The sequence below is a fragment of the Ictalurus punctatus genome, chromosome 3 (genome assembly GCF_001660625.3).
Source record: "Ictalurus punctatus breed USDA103 chromosome 3, Coco_2.0, whole genome shotgun sequence".
Taxonomy (NCBI): Eukaryota; Metazoa; Chordata; class Actinopteri; order Siluriformes; family Ictaluridae; genus Ictalurus; species Ictalurus punctatus.
In genome coordinates, this window is record NC_030418.2 from 25,385,422 (window position 1) to 25,403,368 (window position 17,947).

The 17,947-nt window shown below is 40.4% G+C and overlaps 1 protein-coding gene across 2 annotated transcripts in view; it reads left to right on the forward strand.

The window, feature by feature from the left end:
- Nucleotides 1-17,930, forward strand: part of marchf5 (membrane-associated ring finger (C3HC4) 5) — a 47,152-nt gene extending 29,222 nt beyond the window's left edge. The window contains exons 2-6 of one of the 2 annotated variants that reach the window (XM_017463649.3): nucleotides 2,612-2,814; nucleotides 12,030-12,160; nucleotides 12,255-12,438; nucleotides 14,141-14,325; nucleotides 15,956-17,930. In XM_017463649.3, coding sequence (XP_017319138.1) covers nucleotides 2,612-2,814; nucleotides 12,030-12,160; nucleotides 12,255-12,438; nucleotides 14,141-14,325; nucleotides 15,956-16,072 — 820 coding nt within the window. In that variant the 3' untranslated portion in view covers nucleotides 16,073-17,930. The remainder of the gene's footprint in view (nucleotides 1-2,611; nucleotides 2,815-12,029; nucleotides 12,161-12,254; nucleotides 12,439-14,140; nucleotides 14,326-15,955) is intronic. The other variant, XM_017463650.3, reaches the window with a different exon arrangement.
- The last annotated feature ends 17 nt before the right edge of the window (nucleotides 17,931-17,947 follow it).

Here is a 17,947-nt window from a genome sequence, read left to right on the forward strand (position 1 = left end):
GAAAGATGGGTAGGACAGGGTTTGATATGAATCAGCGGTGACACACAAATGTTAGTATGGGTATGGATCATTTTCTGTTTCTATTGTCTATAGCACTATATTGTCTATGCATGTTAAAAGCAACTAAACATTGATTTTTTATTTTATTTTTTTAATTTTCTCTGTAAACTTCCATACTTAATTTTTTGTTGTTATTAGTTTACTTATTAGAGCCTTTTTTTTTTCTTCTTCTTTGGATTGCCAGAGACGTTAAACGTTGCTACTCAGTAAACAGCCTTCTGTACCTTTTATTCAATCTGTTTGGTAAAATGTTAAGGCTGTGTAATGTGTAGGTTTGTAGATGGGGGGAGGGGCTAAAGAGGCAATAAAATGGTAAGCAATGGAAGTTACCTTTGGGTTCCCCACAACAAGCAACATGGGAATTTGTGTTGGGGTGTGACACCTGAGGGCTTGTCCAATCTCTGACTCATTGCTACTCTGTACAGAAGAGGTGTTCATGTCTTCAGCTTCTTGGAAATGGAGTGGTGCAGGGATGACATCATTTTGTATGCCAAAACCCAGAAATGATTTAGCATTTTAGCCCTTCCATTTCCATCGTCCCGAAGTCGATGGGGTTTTTTTTTTTTTTTTTTTAATTGGGATTTTGGTTAAAAGCCTGAAATCAGGTCTGTGGTGAACACAAGCTCAAAATATTTTCATGTTTTTATTCTACAACATGCAATACACCAGTAATACCCCACTCATGAATTTTAAAATAGCTTTTATATGTATCGAAAAAGGCGGTTGCTAAATGGGACTAAAGATGTTGTCGGGGATATTAAACGTGATCACGCCGAACAGGAAAAACTTTGCAGATAAACTGGTTCAGGTATGCTGTGCACAATCTCCCCCCCCCCCCCAAAAAAAAAAAATAAAATAAAAAAACATGGATGAAGGTTCATCTACAGAGTAAATCTGTATTATGGGAAGTGTTTTTAAATCAAGTTTGGAAAAGTTGTCGGAAGCTTTGTGATGGTGACGTTGAAGTCGAGCGACCGTGTTGTAGTTCGTTTATAGCATACGGTTAGCTGTTCATTTCTGGCAATTGTAATTAGGTTTCCAGCTACGTAAAAGTTGTGTTCGTTTGTGAAAATGTTCGTTTGTTAACTTTTGTTGATCAGATGTTTTGCGATAATCCAAAAGCCTATGGGGCAGTGATAGTTCAGTGGTTAAGATGTTGGCCTACTGATCGGAAGGTCGTGAGTTCACATCAGAGCTGTCACTGCAGGGTCCTTGAGCAAGACCCTTAACCCTCAACTGCTCGGTTGTATAAATGAGAGAAATGTAAGTCGCTCTGGGTAATGGCTTCTGCCAAATACTGTAAATGTATGGGGAAATCCTGTTGGGTTTTTGTCGAGGGACCCAGTGTGATGCTAACTTCCGGGTTCTGGTACAAAATGACATCATCCCTGCACCACTCTATTGTGCCTCACTGTGCAAAGTGCGAAATGCAAAATAGCTGTGCTTTTGTGGTTATTTTGGGGGGTTTTTTACTCATTAGATTGATTGTATAACCTCTATTCTATGTTTAGATGGCAGGAAATTGTATTGATGAAGTGGCAAGCCACATTGCTGGCCAAAGCTGCCTTGATGAGCTTAATAGGCTTTCCTTTGAATGTTCATTTTAGTCCCCTCTTTCTTCTTGTTTTTCACTGAGTTTCTTTTTGCGATGCTGAGCTTATGATATTTTTGAACTTGTGCTTAGTCACTGACGCAGAATGCGGGGCTGTCCTTCCACCGCTGCTCTGTAATGAGTCTCGCTCTCATTCTGTCGTCTTTTTCGTTCTGCCTCCCTCCCTCTCTTGCTCATTCCTTTTATTCTTATTTTCCTTGTTTGTTTTTTAGGCAGGCAGGTGGCAATGATGGTCTCTTTTCAGTGTTCCAATCACTCATATAAAAGTGAGCTATTACTTCACTCCTTTTTTCTGGTTTTGTAAGGTGACTTTGCTTTATTGGTACAGCAGTCCAACACCTTGGATTTCTCACTCGTACCTCGTTCTGAAACAAATTGTTGTGTTCAAAGGTGGAAATAGACGGACAATACACCTTTTCCAATAATTTTCATGAATTAAAAATGCAAATGTTGCTAAGCTTCTTTGAAGTATGTCATTTTGTAATGTGCTGTTAGGACTAGGGTCAGATTCTACAGAGTTTTTCAAGCTAATGTGCATCTGGAGTGGAGCCAAAATACCAACACACCCATAAGACAGTACTTTTCCCTCTCCTCACAAACTGGGTGTGTAGTGCTACAATTATCTAGGGTTTATTCATAATAAATGGCAATAGTGATTCACAGGCATTTTAATTTTTCCCCTTTCAGTACTCTGTTGTCTAGTTCATTTCGAACACCTACTACTGCTAGAAAAATTACTGGTATAACCTTGAAATTTGTTTTGTTATTCAACAGAAAATGAAGTCCCTAAATTGTGTTGGGGACATGTCTTCAAGATTGCAACTATTTCCAGACAAATCAATCCCTGCTTTAACTGTTGTACTCAGAAATGGAACATTTTGAGATGATAGAAACTGACAATGTATGTGTCTTATTGTTCTCAACCCCTCTGTTGTGCAGGAGTTGCTGGGTGTGTTTCGCCACTGATGAGGATGACCGCACTGCTGAGTGGGTGCGGCCGTGCCGATGCCGTGGCTCTACCAAGTGGGTGCACCAAACCTGCCTGCAGCGCTGGGTAGACGAGAAGCAGCGAGGCAACAGCACAGCACGCGTGGCCTGTCCCCAGTGCAACGCAGAGTACCTCATTGTCTTCCCCAAGCTGGGTACGTGTTGCGCTGCTACTGCTTTTTAACCTCCAAACTCAGAGCACAAGACATTACATAGATGCACATTTGTTAAGTAGTCCCTTTTAACCTGGGATGGGGTTATTTTTGGAAAGGGGGGGTGGGTGGGTGGGTTGTGTGTTTCATCTTGATAAGTATTTTATTTATTTATTAGAATTTTTCACTTTAGAACAAAAGCAGAAGAAAAAAATGCATTTGGAAAACACGCACATACAAATTGCTGATAAAATGTATATATGTGTATATAATGATTGAGTCTTTATTGGTCACATGTACAGTAGAGCACAGTGAAATTCTTGTCTTTGCATACTCCAGCCTGTCAGGAAGCTGTGGTCAGAGTACAGGGTCAGCCATGATATGGTAATGTGTGATTTCGATATATACTTGGGCCGAAGTAGCAGCCCTTCTTAATGTAGTGCCATATTTTCAGGCAGTTTGAAACAATAGATTTATCCACCTTAAACCGATAGAGATGATCCAGGAGCTGAAAAGAGAAGTGCTGGAAGTGAACTGTTTTTAACACCTTTTTTTTCAGTTGTAGCTCGGCGGGGGGATCAGTCGAGATTCCTAATTTATAATCCTCCTGCCAATAAACCACGGCCCTCGCATTCACTGCCCATTAGTAATGTAAGAAGCAAGGTAGCCCTAGCCCACTTTTTCCTTTTGGTTTCTGTAAATGTTTATATATATATATATATATATATATATATATATATATATATATATATATATATATATATATATATATATATATATATATATATATATATATATATATATTCTATGAGCTTTAAAACCCCAGATAAAAGGAGGATTATTGAATCTAATGTTTTGAAAAAAGCCTTTGTCAAAAAAAATAGGTAGGTTTTGAAAGAGAGATTAAAAATCTAAGGCAGAGAGACCATTTTAACAGTGTTTATACGGCCTATTTTAGCAAGAGGAAGAGTCCTCCATTTGCCAATGTCTATCTTTAGATCCTCCAACTTCTGAAGAAAATTCAACCTAAAAATTAGTTTAGGGTTTTTGGGCAGAACAACACCAAGTCTGTTTAAGTCTGTCTGTGATTTTGAAAGGGAGATTGTACAAGAATTCAGTATCAAGATCGGCACTTAGTGACATGAATCCACCCTTCTGCCAATTAATTGTATGTCCTGAAACTACCAAAAGATTTGATAAGATCTGACCACTCAGGATCCGACAGGGAAAAAAACATCTGCATATGAGGAAATGTAATGATCTAATTAGCACGTTTAAGGAAGAATGCACTATATGGCATCAAAAGTCTGGCTTGTTACATATCGGCCGAATGGGAAGATTTATTGGCCAATGCCAGTAATTAATATTGGCGATATATCGGTCGAACCTCTAGTTAGATTAGCATGTTGTGTAAAAACCTCCTATCTACACATACTTACAGAGCCTGTAGCCCCTGATTCAAGGCCAAAGCTGGCTAAATCACTGTATACAAAATACATTACTGGGTAACTAATAATTTCACCTCATATTTATAGCCCTGTGAAACATGGTCATAGACGACTATAAGGAAGAATACATTTTCATTTTCAGCGTTCATGATGCACGTTAGCTATTTGGTGGGAAGGAAGAAAAGTCACCTTGGAGACCTACACAAATACAACGAGTAAACATACACTGCAACTCAATTCTTTTGGCAGTGGACTGGAGTGACACGGACGTGGTAAATTCACCTTGCAAATCTTATTACAAGGGCAGGGGAGGAATGTTTGAGAGAAAAAAGACATTTCCTATGATACTATCAGGATGTGTCGAGTATAAAGCACAGCTTCCAGGGGGAAAAAACAAAACAAAATATGAAGAGTGAACAGATTACACGTATAGACTCCCAACTTTTAAGAATAATGCCAGTGGCCACTTGCGATTACAGCACAGCAGCATAGTGAGATATTGCAAAATGAGAGATTGCTATGTTATGAACCCCTAATCTCTACCACTGTGGGTCCAGGGTCTTTCCCACAGGGAGGTCACTTGGCGATTAAAGAGGTCTGTGTATGCTCCACTGCCTCATTTCCTTATCCTTTGTGAGGAATTCTGTCCACATGGTGCAGCCCGCTTGTTCTCCAATCCGCTTCTTTTCAATTTCAATCAAACTGTGACTTTCCATGTTATTCAGTTCTTCTGTTCCTGTGGTGGCTTTTCCCCTCATTTTCCTTCATTGTCTCAGTTTGATTCCTCAGCGAAGATGGTTCATGTCAGAATGCTTTCAGGAACAAGGAAGCTTCCTAGGAAAGAGTCATCTTTCTTTTGTGTTGATGGTGAAGCCTTGCTGACACAACAAGGTCTGTAGCTGTCTCTGGTCCGTAACAAACAACCAATATACCTGTCAGCACTCACTTTCAAAATCCGACTGTGTATGTGACACACACAGGTGAGCTATTTTTGATGGATTATCGTTGCGTTAGAACAGGAAATTATACAGCTTGAGGCGAGGTTGCTTAATCCACCTGCTGCTGTTTTGATGTTATTGGCAGCTCCTGGTCAGGGTAAGCCATGACCAGTAAATAGTGTGTGTGTGTGTGTGTGTGTGTGCGCTGTGGCAGTAAACAGGCAGTGAGCTATTTATAGTGCTTTTGCTGTGCAGCCCAACATGATGTACTGTATCTGCTGGATACAACTTACACCTGCAGCTAATGAACAGTCTGGTCATTCTGTCACACTGTTTAACTTGTTGTCTGTCTGTCTTTCTCTCTCTCTCTCTCTCTCTCTCTCTCTCTCTCTCTCTCTCTCTCTCTCTCTCTCTGTGTTTCTTTTTTAATGTTTCTCTCTCTGTGTTTGTCTCTCACTCTCTCTGCCTCTCTGTCCCTGTCCTTTTTTTCTGTCTTTTTCCATGCATCTCTCTCTCTCTCTCTCTCTCTCTCTCTCTCTCTCTCTCTCTCTCTCTCTCTCTCTCTCTCTCTCTCTTTGTTTTTCCACTGTCCCTTCCACACAACCAAATGATTGATCTTAAGATATGTACCAAGGTTATAGGACTCATGTAGGGATGTTCTAATTAGCTCGTATTTGTGGTTATATTGATCCTTTATTGCGCTATTCCTTTTTTAATTTTCTTTTATTTATTTAAACACATTATAATGCATTTACATGGAAGTATATAATTGATTACTGAGATAGATATATAAAAAATCCACTAGTGCTTCAGAAGAGAATGTTCTTTTCCCATATCTGTGTCAATCCAAACTGGGAATTTTATTCTGCAGTGAGCAGATGTCGTGTCTGATTCCATTAATCTCCCACTCTCAAGTAGTCTCCTTGCCAGTCTCAGTGATTTTTCTCCATCAATTTTTATCCCCATGTGTTGCAGACAGTCTTTGTGCCTCTATGCAAATGGACTGAATAACCTTCAGACTGCCTTACTAAAACCCTTCTTTTTGTTCGCTCTCCATTTCCTTTGTTCATGTCCACTTGTCTGGCTGTGTCGGGCTCATGATGGTTTATTTCTGGATAATGCTGTCTATCATTTCACCTCCTCATCTGTGGCCAGCTGTGAAATTGCACTGCATGTGTGCTCCATTCACCTTGCAAAAGAAAGGCGGCAGTGGGAGGGAGACATAATGGGCACAAATCTCTTTGTCTCAGGTTTTTATTTTTGTTATATAAATATAAAGTTAAGCTTTCCCAAGCCACTAAACATTTCCTTCTTCAAGCATTCTGGCTTGAATGTCTGCAAGGGAATATTTGATTTGGGACTTGAGATGCATTTAAAGGAGATCTTCTGTTGCTGTGCAGTAGTACACAGTGGATGGACACAAATGAAAGAACAGACAGTCATGTTTAATGAGAGAAGATGCTGACTGTAATTGAGTCGTACTGTCTGTGATGAGCTATTAGTAAAGAGGAGCGATCTTAAAGCAGTCAGTCTGACAGGGCGTAATTATTTTCCTCACCTTAGTTGTTTTTAGTCAGATGCTCTTGAAGGGAGGGCAAGGAAGGATAATGGACTCGTACTACAAGAAGAATCCCAGCAAACAAGTCCACCTCCTGCTTAGTCGCTATATGGAAATACTGTAGACCTGATGAACCACTTAAATCTTAAGCCTAAAAATAATCAGCAACACCCATGTAATCATTTACATTTATTCATTTAGCAGACGCTTTTATCCAAAGCGACTTACAAATGAGGAAATACAAGCAAAGCGATCTATCAAGCGGAGAATAATACAAGTAGTGCTAATGTACAAGATTTATAATTGAGTTCTAGAGGAGCAAAGTGCGCAGAGTAGAGGTGTAAGTGCAGAATTATTATTATTTTTTTTAAATATATACATGTCTGGTTTGGCAAGTTAGGGCTTAGTTAAGTGTTCATGGAAGAGGTGGGTCTTTATCCGTTTTTTGAAGATGGACAGTTCTGCTGTCCGAATTGAGGATGTAAATTCATTCCACCACTGAGGGACAGTCAGTTGGTGGTTCTGGACAGGGACCTCATGCCTTGCTGTGTAGGCACTACCAGGCATAGGCTGTTAACTGATCGCAGATTGCAGGAGGGACTCTAAGCCTCAAGGAAAGTGTTAAGCTAGGGAGGTGCTGCTCCAGACAAGGTCTTGCACATGAGCATCAAGGCCTTGAATTTGATACGGGCGGCTACAGGAAGCCAGCGGAAGGAGATGAAGAGAGGTGTGACGGGTACTATTGGGCTGGTTGAAACAAGGCATGCTGCTGCATTCTGAATCATCTGAAGGGTTTCGATGGAGCTGGCAGGATAGCCAGGGAGTGGTGTGTTGCAATAGTCCAGTTTGGAGATAAGGGCCTGAACCAGTAGCTGTGTAGCCTGTTCAGTAAAGGGTCTGACTTTCTTGATGTTGTACAGAATTAACCTACAGGATGGTGCAGTTGTTGAAATGTGGTCTCTAAATGTCAAGTTGTTATTGAAAGTCACCCCAAGGACTTTGGCTGTCCTGTTTGGCTTGAGTGTGGTTGAGCCAAGCTGTGCGCTAAGGTTGCGGTTGGCAGGCAGGGCTGACGAGAAGCTTAGGTTTTGTCAATTTGAGCTTAAGGTGGCGTTCCCTCTTCCAGTTTGAGATGTCAGACCGGCAGGCGGAGATGCGTGCCTAGACAGATGGATCATCAGACTGGAAGGACAATTAGAGCTGGGTGTCCTCAGCATAGCGTTGATTACGAGAAGCCGTGAGACTCAATCACAGGCCCGAGAGATGATGTATAAATAGAAAAGAGCAGTGGACCCAGAACTGATCCCTGGAGAACCCCAGTTGTGAGTTGCTGAGTTTCAGAAACCCCTCCTCTCCACAATACCTGGAAGGATCCGTCTGAGAGAGAGGATTCCACGCAGCGCAGAGCCGCTCCGGTGATGCCTAAGCTGGAGAGAGTTGACAGGAGGATCTGATGATTCTCCATGTCAAAGGCAGCAGAGAGGTCGAGTAGGATGAGGACAGATCTTGAGCAATCAGCAAACACAGCTGAGCTTACTGATCAGAGTGCTGACAGTAAGAGAAAGGACTGCATCTAGCGCTGTCAGCTTTATGCTTTATTACTGCTCCAAGGATACACGATACATTAACTCTATGTTGAGTGAGAAATTACTGGAGATGGCACACATGCAGCAGTTATTGCACTTATAAAAATGTAGAGAATTTATTTATTTTTAGGTATTTCTAAACCACGTTCTAAAACGGTATGTACCAAATGAACCTCATTCCATTGTAGACAGTTCTACAGTGATGTTTTGAGTTTGTGCAGGAGTGTGGAATACCAAAGTAGGACACCTCATTGGCAAATGCCCTGCCGCAGGTCCAGAGATGCTTTCACTTTCTTCACATCAGTTTACACACACACTTCATGTGTACCAAGTTCCTATGCATTACCCTATATTGTGAAATAAAAATGTACTATATAGGTACGTTTGTTCTCTTGAGGAACCTCAAGAGCAAGCCACCTAAGGAAGTACAGTAGCCCTTAAAGCCCTTAACTTTGTGCAAATTAATTTTAAAGGTACACTACTTTCTCTAGGTCACCGCTTCTTATAGTAGGGTGTATGAAACTGGACCAGTGTGTCGGTGATGTATTTATTTACTCTGTTGCAGCGCGCACCACTGAAATGATCAAGAGTAATTATCTTTGAGTCCTTCTGGTTATTACCCTATTTGACTCCTCACTTGAATTGAACGAATTGCCAGTGGAAAATTCAGTTATAGAACACTCTATGGCTGAAATAAATGGGCAAACTATTACTGTACACATTTAGATAATGAGTCTAATATTGAAATAGTTGGATTATGTTTGGAGGGGGTGCGTGAAATTTATTGGCTTCAAAAAGTTCAAGAACTGTGGCTTTAAGTCTTCTGACTAAAGAAAGGTACACTCCACCTCAGTGGCCAGCTGTATCGATTTTCTGAGTGCTGTTCTATTTAATGGCTTTTTAAAAACGAGACTGACTGAAGTCTCACAATGTTTCCATGTTTCAAGGTGAGTTGTGCTTAAGTTTTCAGACTGAATTAAGGGCCCAACATTGATGTGGATTCTTCTGTGAAACAAATGATTTTTTTCTTTCCTCACAATTGTTTCATTACTCAGCCATATTTTTGGTCAGGTTAAGCTTAGGCTTTAGGTAAGACTAAAAAAAGAAGGCATTGCGGTTTCCTGTAGCTGTCGTCAGGTGGCCAACATCAGGGACAAAAAGTTTTTGTAGAAAGCCAGCTGCTGGCACAGAGCGGCTGGAAACACTTTTTCCATCAGACCGGGAGCTCAGGGTGGCTCACTTTGCACCCGCTTTTAAAAATTATTTTAATTATGGATTCTGTGGCCGGCAGTAGAAACAAATGGCTCAGCTTTTCCTTTTTCCAATAGCCATTAGGGAGGACTCCCACCCCCAGCCTCCCCACAGTGCCATGCTGTAATGCTTAGACACTGAGAAAGAAGCAACGATTCCAGCATCGTCATCAGAGATGGATAGATCTTCTAGTGTGGGATATTGATGAGCTTGGCACAGGCAGGTATGGCTTAAAGCACTGCCCTGCAAAGTGGCTGCATTGGTAATGTCTAAATGCAAAGGCTCTCCAAGCTCAGAAATACTTAGGAGATTAAATTTTAAGGGTTTTTTTTTTTTCTCTTCTTCTTCCTCTGAGCGCATTAACATTACAAATTGAGGACACAGTCTTAGCTTTGGGTGTTTTCGAGTGTCCATGTTTCACTGTTTCCTAGTACAGGTTTGCTCATTCAAATTCACAAGCTGTTTTTTGTTGTTGTTGTTTTGAGATCATTCAATAAAGGCCTCTTCCTCTTTGAATCACATGCTTTCATAGTTTCCCAAGTTACAGTGCCAGTAGCAATATATTAAGTGACTCATGGCAGTAGTCGGTTTATTTGAACACTTGTGGTAAACGCTGATAATTAGCCACTTAGACATGAGGAATATGTTTGTGTTATTGCTCTGGCTGACGGTGAGGGTAGCCGTCATTACAGCACTGTAGACAGTACTTGGAAACCACTTGTTTAAACCTGCAGTGTGAGTGGAGTCGACACTGCAGGACATTTTGTCACCATTGTACGAGAAAAGAAGGATATTAACTGAAAGGGAGACGCTCACCAGTGCCGGGAATGCTCGGTGTTTTCCTTGCCAGTCTGCGGTGCCATGGTAACAGTGCCACACAATCTGCTTTTTAAAGGGAAGGAGCAGCCGGAGTTTCATTCAAACCAGTCTGTGTTAACAGCCCTGTCCTTCAGTAAATCACATCATGTCCTTGCTTTAATACGGGCTGAAAAATGATTCTTTTCTTCCTGCCTCAAATACGTTCAGTTTGGAAAATGGTGCTACTGAAGCATTTTGCTGAGGAGTTAAACCCTTACTTAAATGCTTTGACAATTTTCAGCACCCTTTTCACAGCTAACTTTGCTTATCCTATATGTGAAAAGAAGGCAAGACCCCCCCCCCCCCCCCCCCCCCCCCTTTATTTATTTATTTTTTTATAAAGCATATGAAGAGGTTATAAATGTGTTCGGGTAAAGGGAGACAATCCGGCTGCCTGCTGGTATCAAGGCATATGTCTTACTGAGCTGATCTAGATTGGGGGCCAGAGAGGAAGAGACAGAAATTGAAGGATATAGATTGTAGCTCTGAATTCATTAATGCTGAGATGAATGCATCCTTCCTTCATAAAGTACTGTAAATCTATGCTTTTAGCATTATGGGATTTTCCAGCCACTGGTATCGATGAGTGTCTGTGACTTTCATTGCAATCGTGGTTTTCCACTGGCTTTTATAACTGCATAGATTGCAAAGTAATAATACACAATCAAGGAGCAGCAGTCAATCAACTTCAGCCTTGTTGCAAGTCAGTACCGGTCAATTTACATTCCATTTGAAGCAATTCACTGTTCATTGTGTGTGTGTGGAATTTAGAGAGAAACAAGCGTCACATAGTTCCCCAATTGCCAAGTCATCACCGTGCAATGTATCTGTAATGAATGGCAAACAAATTTTTTCTTAATGTGCTCCAACACACCCACACCCACATCCATTCAGGAAGGACGATAATTTGCATTAATTAGTGCGTTAATATTTCTAATCGGTTTTGCTACAACAGGAAAATGCAAACTATGCAGGGCAGAGTTATAAACCATTGGTTTAAAGAATGCGGTAGTGAGACTACCTGATATTCATGTGATCAGTTCACGTGAAAATGCCGTAGCTCTCTAGCATCGTAATATATAGTGGTGATGATACTTGTGTTCTGTTCCCAGCCTCATTGCTGCACCATTCGTTTTAAATTCTGATCGTATTTTCCCCCAGGTTTGGATTATGTAAGAACTGTGCAGTCCTGCTTGAATTTATCCAGTAAGTTTAGCATCAGGTGAACAAGTAAACAATGAGAAGGGAATCTTCTGAGCATGCGCCAACTGCTATGCACCAGAAAATGATTTGCTGCCCTCTGCTGGAGAGGCAGACCCTTTTATGCCCAGTCATCTGATTCTTCCTTTTCTCTTCAAGTCCTTTATATAGTAATACCAGTGGTGCTAAACCTGTCCTTTTAATACTGATGTAGTGGACTCGTCGTCCAGTCAGTGTTCGTCTAAGTAATTTGTAATTAACTGTACATGAACACCGTAAAAAGCCTGCATCATGCGTTTGTTTAGTAAAGGTCTTTGCTGTAGAGTTTTTAAGAAAGAAATAGAGCTAACTCTGTCTCTCTCTGTCTCCCTCTGTGCAGGGCCCATTGTGTATGTGCTGGACCTGGCAGACAGGCTCATCTCCAAGGCATGCCCGTTTGCTGCAGCTGGCATCATGGTGGGCTCCATCTACTGGACTGCGGTAACGTACGGAGCCGTCACAGTGATGCAGGTGAGCGCACACGGATAAACACCTGTTTTAAATTCACATTCAGGGAGAAAGAATGTGCAGGATTTAACGGATTTGCCGGTTTTTGTTCTGACAGGTGGTTGGCCATAAGGAGGGGCTGGACGTGATGGAGAGGGCCGATCCGCTGTTCCTCCTTATCGGCCTGCCCACCATCCCAGTCATGCTCATCCTGGGAAAGATGATCCGCTGGGAGGACTATGTGCTGCGACTGTGGAGGAAGTATTCCAACAAGCTACAGATCCTCAACAGCATCTTCCCAGGTTAGAGTCCCATCCATGCCTTCTGTTTGAGTGTCTTTCTTGCCGTAGCTTACAGAAATACAGTGTCTTTCTTGCCGTGTGCTGGGAAGTGCCGTATGAAACACTGCATCTAGAAGGGCGCTGAACCCGAAACGTGCCGCTCGAGACTATAAGATTAATCTCGCTTCACAAACTCTATCTGGACTAATCACCTGAGAGCAACCTGGTGGAAGACTACTGCATTAGCTCTTGCTGACTATTTCCGTTACAGTGCTGTGCAGATCGTATAAGTGTTTGGCAGGAAATGATTTGCTGTGTGTCACTTGGTCTAAAACAGCCCAGATTTCTCGAAATCAGCCATCAGATCTCAACTGTGAAGGAGTTTTGCATTGATTTGTTTAAGGAAAATGTCAAGGGAGCAAATCAATTATTCATACTTTTATATGAAATGTACAGTATGAGCCAAAAATACCATCTGACCTCATACAGTCCCTCCACTAATATTGGCACCCTTGGTAAATATGAGCAAAAAATTATCATTATTGTTTAAACTTTTGATCTTTTTGTTAAAAGAATTCACAAAAATACTCTGCTCTCATGGATATCAAACAATTGCAAACAAAACACAGATTTATATATATATAAAAAAAAATCTCTGGTAAATATAAGTGCAACAGTTATTGGCACCCTTTTATTCAGTACTTTGTGCTACCTCCCTTTGCCAAGATAACAGCGGAGTCTTCTCCTATAATGCCTGATGAGGTTGGAGAATACATGGTAAGGGATCTGAGACCTTTCCTTCATACAGAATCTCTCCAGATCCTTCAAATTTCGAGGTCCATGCTAGTGGGCTCTCCTCTTCAGTTCATCCCACAAGTTTACTTACACTTACATACTGTAGTGTGTGTATAATAAAATATGTGGGTTATGAATAATAATAATAATAATATTATGATGAAGAATTAGTAATCTAATAAGTAATGCTTAGAACATGACTGGTTGTGCTGTTGGAGGAAAACAATCAAGCACAGTGTGGTGTGATGTGGCCTGACATGAAGGGGAATTACTTTTCCTAGAACAGCAGGTCCTACAGTTTTATTCCTCTTATGCCACAGTGATTTGTCAGCGATTCCAAAATGTAATTTATAAATGAACAACGAATCATGGGAAATTCTTATATAGTTACATTTAACGTTCTAAAATGTCAAGTGTTCGTTACCACAAAACAGAAAGATTTCATAATTGTTTAATAAACGTCCCCTCAACAGAAAGCTTCACCATATCAATGTTTGTTAAATAACCAAGAATTATTTTTCAATCTGTTGATGATTGGCCCTTCATTGTGTAGATCATCCACCATACAAGTCCCTGTGAATGAGATGTTGCTATAGAAACAATAACACATTACTACCATTTAATATAAACTTATCCTTTGATTGACAGGCGGCATTACAGTCTAAGCTGTGCTGATATAGAAAATGAACCGTCACATTCTGTCAATTGTACAGCGCTGTTGTTCAGTTACACTGCCTAGATATCAGCACTTTTATCTCCACACACTACGTCAGACCTCTCATATATATGTATACGTGTATATACACGAGTATTGCAGCGTGGGTAATTGGGCAAGTTCACTTACAGTATTTTCAGAAGCATAATTATAATTAGCACCATCTGTAAATCCATCCTCCAGCTGTTGATGCTTTATTTATTTTGAGTCCAGACCACCCTTGTTTTGCAGGTATTGGTTGTCCAGTTCCCAGAATCCCTGCTGAGGCGAGTCCGTTAGCCGATCACGTATCAGCTACTCGGATCCTGTGTGGAGCGCTGGTGTTTCCCACCATCGCCACCATCGTGGGCAAGCTCATGTTCAGCAGAGTCAACTCCAACCTGCAGAGGACCATCCTGGTATACAGCTAACCTTTATTTCTTTTTCTTTTTAAAAAAAATGCTCATCTGGTGGTAGTAAATAAGGACCATTGGACTTGTTTGAGTCTCAAAGATCTCTTCCATGCGAATGCAATAAGGATGGCATATAAAATGACATCATGGGGATACTAGAGGAAATTGTCACAATGCGCCATCATGCAGTGGTCAGTTTTGCTAGTGAAAGACAATTGGTCAGCTACTTTTTGGTTAGTGTTGTGAAAATAGTGATAATGTAACTCTCAGAAAAGCAACTTGGATGTATACCAGAGTACTGATTAATTCTCAATTCTGATTGGGTACGATGGTGATGGTTTTCCATAACAGCAGATCTGACAGTAGTTCCAGCTGCACCTGAAACCACAGGTTTATTTTCATGCACTTGTTTTAATATTAGGGCTGCAACTAATGATTATTTCCATAATCGATTAATTGACACGATTTATTTTCTACAATTAATCGAATGAAAAACTTTTGGCCTCTTTTTTCATTTATTTTAAATAAAATCCACAAACTGAGTTATAGTTATAAACTTCAGACTAAAAAGTTTTTTATATATATATATATATATATATATATATATATATATATATATATATATATATATATATATATATATATATATATATATATATTAAACTACAATCCTAAATTAGTAATAATCTCCCTTTCATGCACCTTATGGTTTGTTACTCGCTGCCTTTAGGCATATTGTTTTACTTGTTTACTTTGATTGTACTTGGACCGTGATTAGACAATATAGATCTGACTGGCGCTACACTGTTTATTACTGCGTCTACACTGCGAGTGAGGAGCAACGCTGCCTCGTTACTAATAGATCACTCCCATAATATAAAGTTGGTTTAATTGATGTTTGAAAATGTGTCATTGTAGACGTGAGGTTTTTTTCTGTGAGAAGGCCTTTTCTTTTTAGCATTTTTGGAAGGTGTCCCCAGCATACATGCTTTAAGAGCATAGCTGTAACCTTCTGTTTTTGGACACGGCTTTGCATTTTGTTTTCTCTGAAACTGACGAGCTGTGCGCTTATCTTGTACTCTCTCTCTGAGAGTTAATAAGAGGCTGGTGAGAAACCACTGTTTGTAGCTGCTATAACATTAAGCAATGCAACAAGAACTAACTCCCACAACATCAAACCTAACTATAAAGGGGTAAAAACTTACGAGGTGTTCTTTAATAAAGAAAAAATTGGTAGCGTTGGCAAATAGCTGTTGTGTAAGAGGAATAAAATACGACGCCTGCGGCGTCGTATTTTAGAGGAAATGCAGCTACTGTAAAATAATCTACTTTAGGGTGGTAAATCATTACGCCGTGTATCAGGCTGTATCATACCACTCCGTTGTGGATTATTTTCCTTTTAACAGTTCACCGTCATGTTTTATTCCTTATACAATCTACTGTAATAGTTATTTTGCCCAGACTTCAACGTAATCGTCTTTACTGCGGAATAGGACCAGGAAACCATTTTAAATAACTATTTATACACTGCTCTTGAAAAATGACTGAATATGAGACATTTGTGCTCACATCTCGTCTCACCAGTGTCCTGTACATTAGCAATCATAGTACATCACGATGCTTCCTCTTTCCGCAGGGTGGCATTGCATTTGTGGCCATTAAGGGTGCGTTTAAGGTGTACTTCAAACAGCAGCAGTACCTCCGCCAGGCCCATCGTAAGATCCTCAACTTCCCCGAGCCGGAGGAGGCCTGAGTGGCCGAGAGCGAACGTCCATAGCCCTTTACAGACTGAGACATCACCGAGACCTCCATGCCACCTGCTGTGTGTGTGTGTGTGTGTGCTGCAGAGCGAATACAGATGACTGCTGCTGAAACAGGCTTTACTGCAGCTGCTGTGTATTTGAGAGGAGTACACACTGATGCATTTCCGATTCACGTAAGCTGTTCAGTTTTGTCTCTCCCTGAGAATGTGATTTTATTTTATTTTCTCTCTCTCTCTCTCTCGTCCTTCCATGTAAAGATTCAGACTTCCTCTCCCGTGTTATAATCAGAGCTGGGAGAGGTTCCGTCTTTTCTGTTTTATAAGTTGTTGTATTTTTAAATTAAGAGTAGGACATGTGGAATTCTAAAAGAGTTTTATGTGAATAAATGATTGATTTTATAAACACTACTCTGAAGGTGAGCTGGATTAGGAATATTGCCTTTTGGTGAATACGCTTTCAGTGCTGACTGGGTGACGTTAACAAATCAGTGACACTACTGTATAAAGGTATACGTGTAGCACCATGTGCTCAGCCTGCATTATATTTTAACGGAGATGAACACTGGGATTCTGGATGCAGGTTGAAGCAAGTCTGAAACTAAAATTTGAACCTTCAATGTATTTTCAGTTTAGACTAGTATTAATGTGTCCAGAAACCTGTCTCAGGTGTAAAATGATGAGGTGCTATGAGAGCTGGAGTATCGCATCTACACCATGATTAATGTCGAATCTTTCAAGCTTGAAAAGCCTCCCTCAGTTTGGTGTAATGAAAGACATTATGAGGAAAATCCAAATTACTAGTCAATTTTGATATTCTAGAGAATGTGCAAGATACTAAAAAGGGATTAGATGTGTCATTGCTCATCCCAAGATTTATTTCTAAAGAATAATCTGACCTTCAAATAAAGTTAAAGATGTTATTTAGAACTAACATATCTAAGCTGATTAATTTCTGGTGCTGTTTAATGATGGAAAAGAAAACGAGTCCCTGATTATCGCGTCCTCACGCGGTTTGGAAAATCAAACTCCCGGAAAAACCGTAATCTTTGATGTATGGACAAGGCGAGTTTCATCACTTACCCAACCTTCACTCATTCATCATGATCCTCATGAAGTGTTTTAATCCATTTCTCCGTGGTACACCTGAGACTTCTCCTAATCACTCTGACGTGATGTCGCTGCTGGACTTTCTTCTGGAGCTAAGCTGTCTCCAAAGGAACGAGGAATAAATAAGGCACAGGATGAACGTATATGCTTTACTACAGGACCTGGGTGCATTAATATACTGAATTTATGCGATGGTTATAATGTCTAACGGATGATTGATTTAACTGGCTTTCTTTCTCTGTGATCAGTACTAACGTTGTAGGAGACATGATCAGAACAGGGGGAGTGTCGCTACAGCTATCAATGTATTAAAAAGGAGGGATTGTTTTTTTTTCTTTTTCTTTTTTGGGAAAACCACGCATGCCAATAATGACTGACGGCAGCCTTGTGCTCAGCTGTTTCAACCTGATGCAGTCACTTCAGTCCTTAATGCTGAGTAGCTGCGTTAGCATTATAGCACTTGTTAGACACTTAACACATGATTTAATCCAGAAAACTTGTAGAAAATGTTCACACTTACCAAAAAAAAAAGTTTGATAAAAACCACAGGGTTATCTTTACCAGCTTATTGCCATTTAATCACCGTGTCTCGAACAAGTTCTCTGAATATGCTAGAACTCTGGCTCACCATAACGCCAAACACAAAGCATAGATGTATAAATGTATGACTTGTATATACATATTGCATCTGAATTTACAGTTAAGGTTGATTTGTGAATAAATGTATTTTTCCAATGCTTGACTATGTGGCGTATGGAC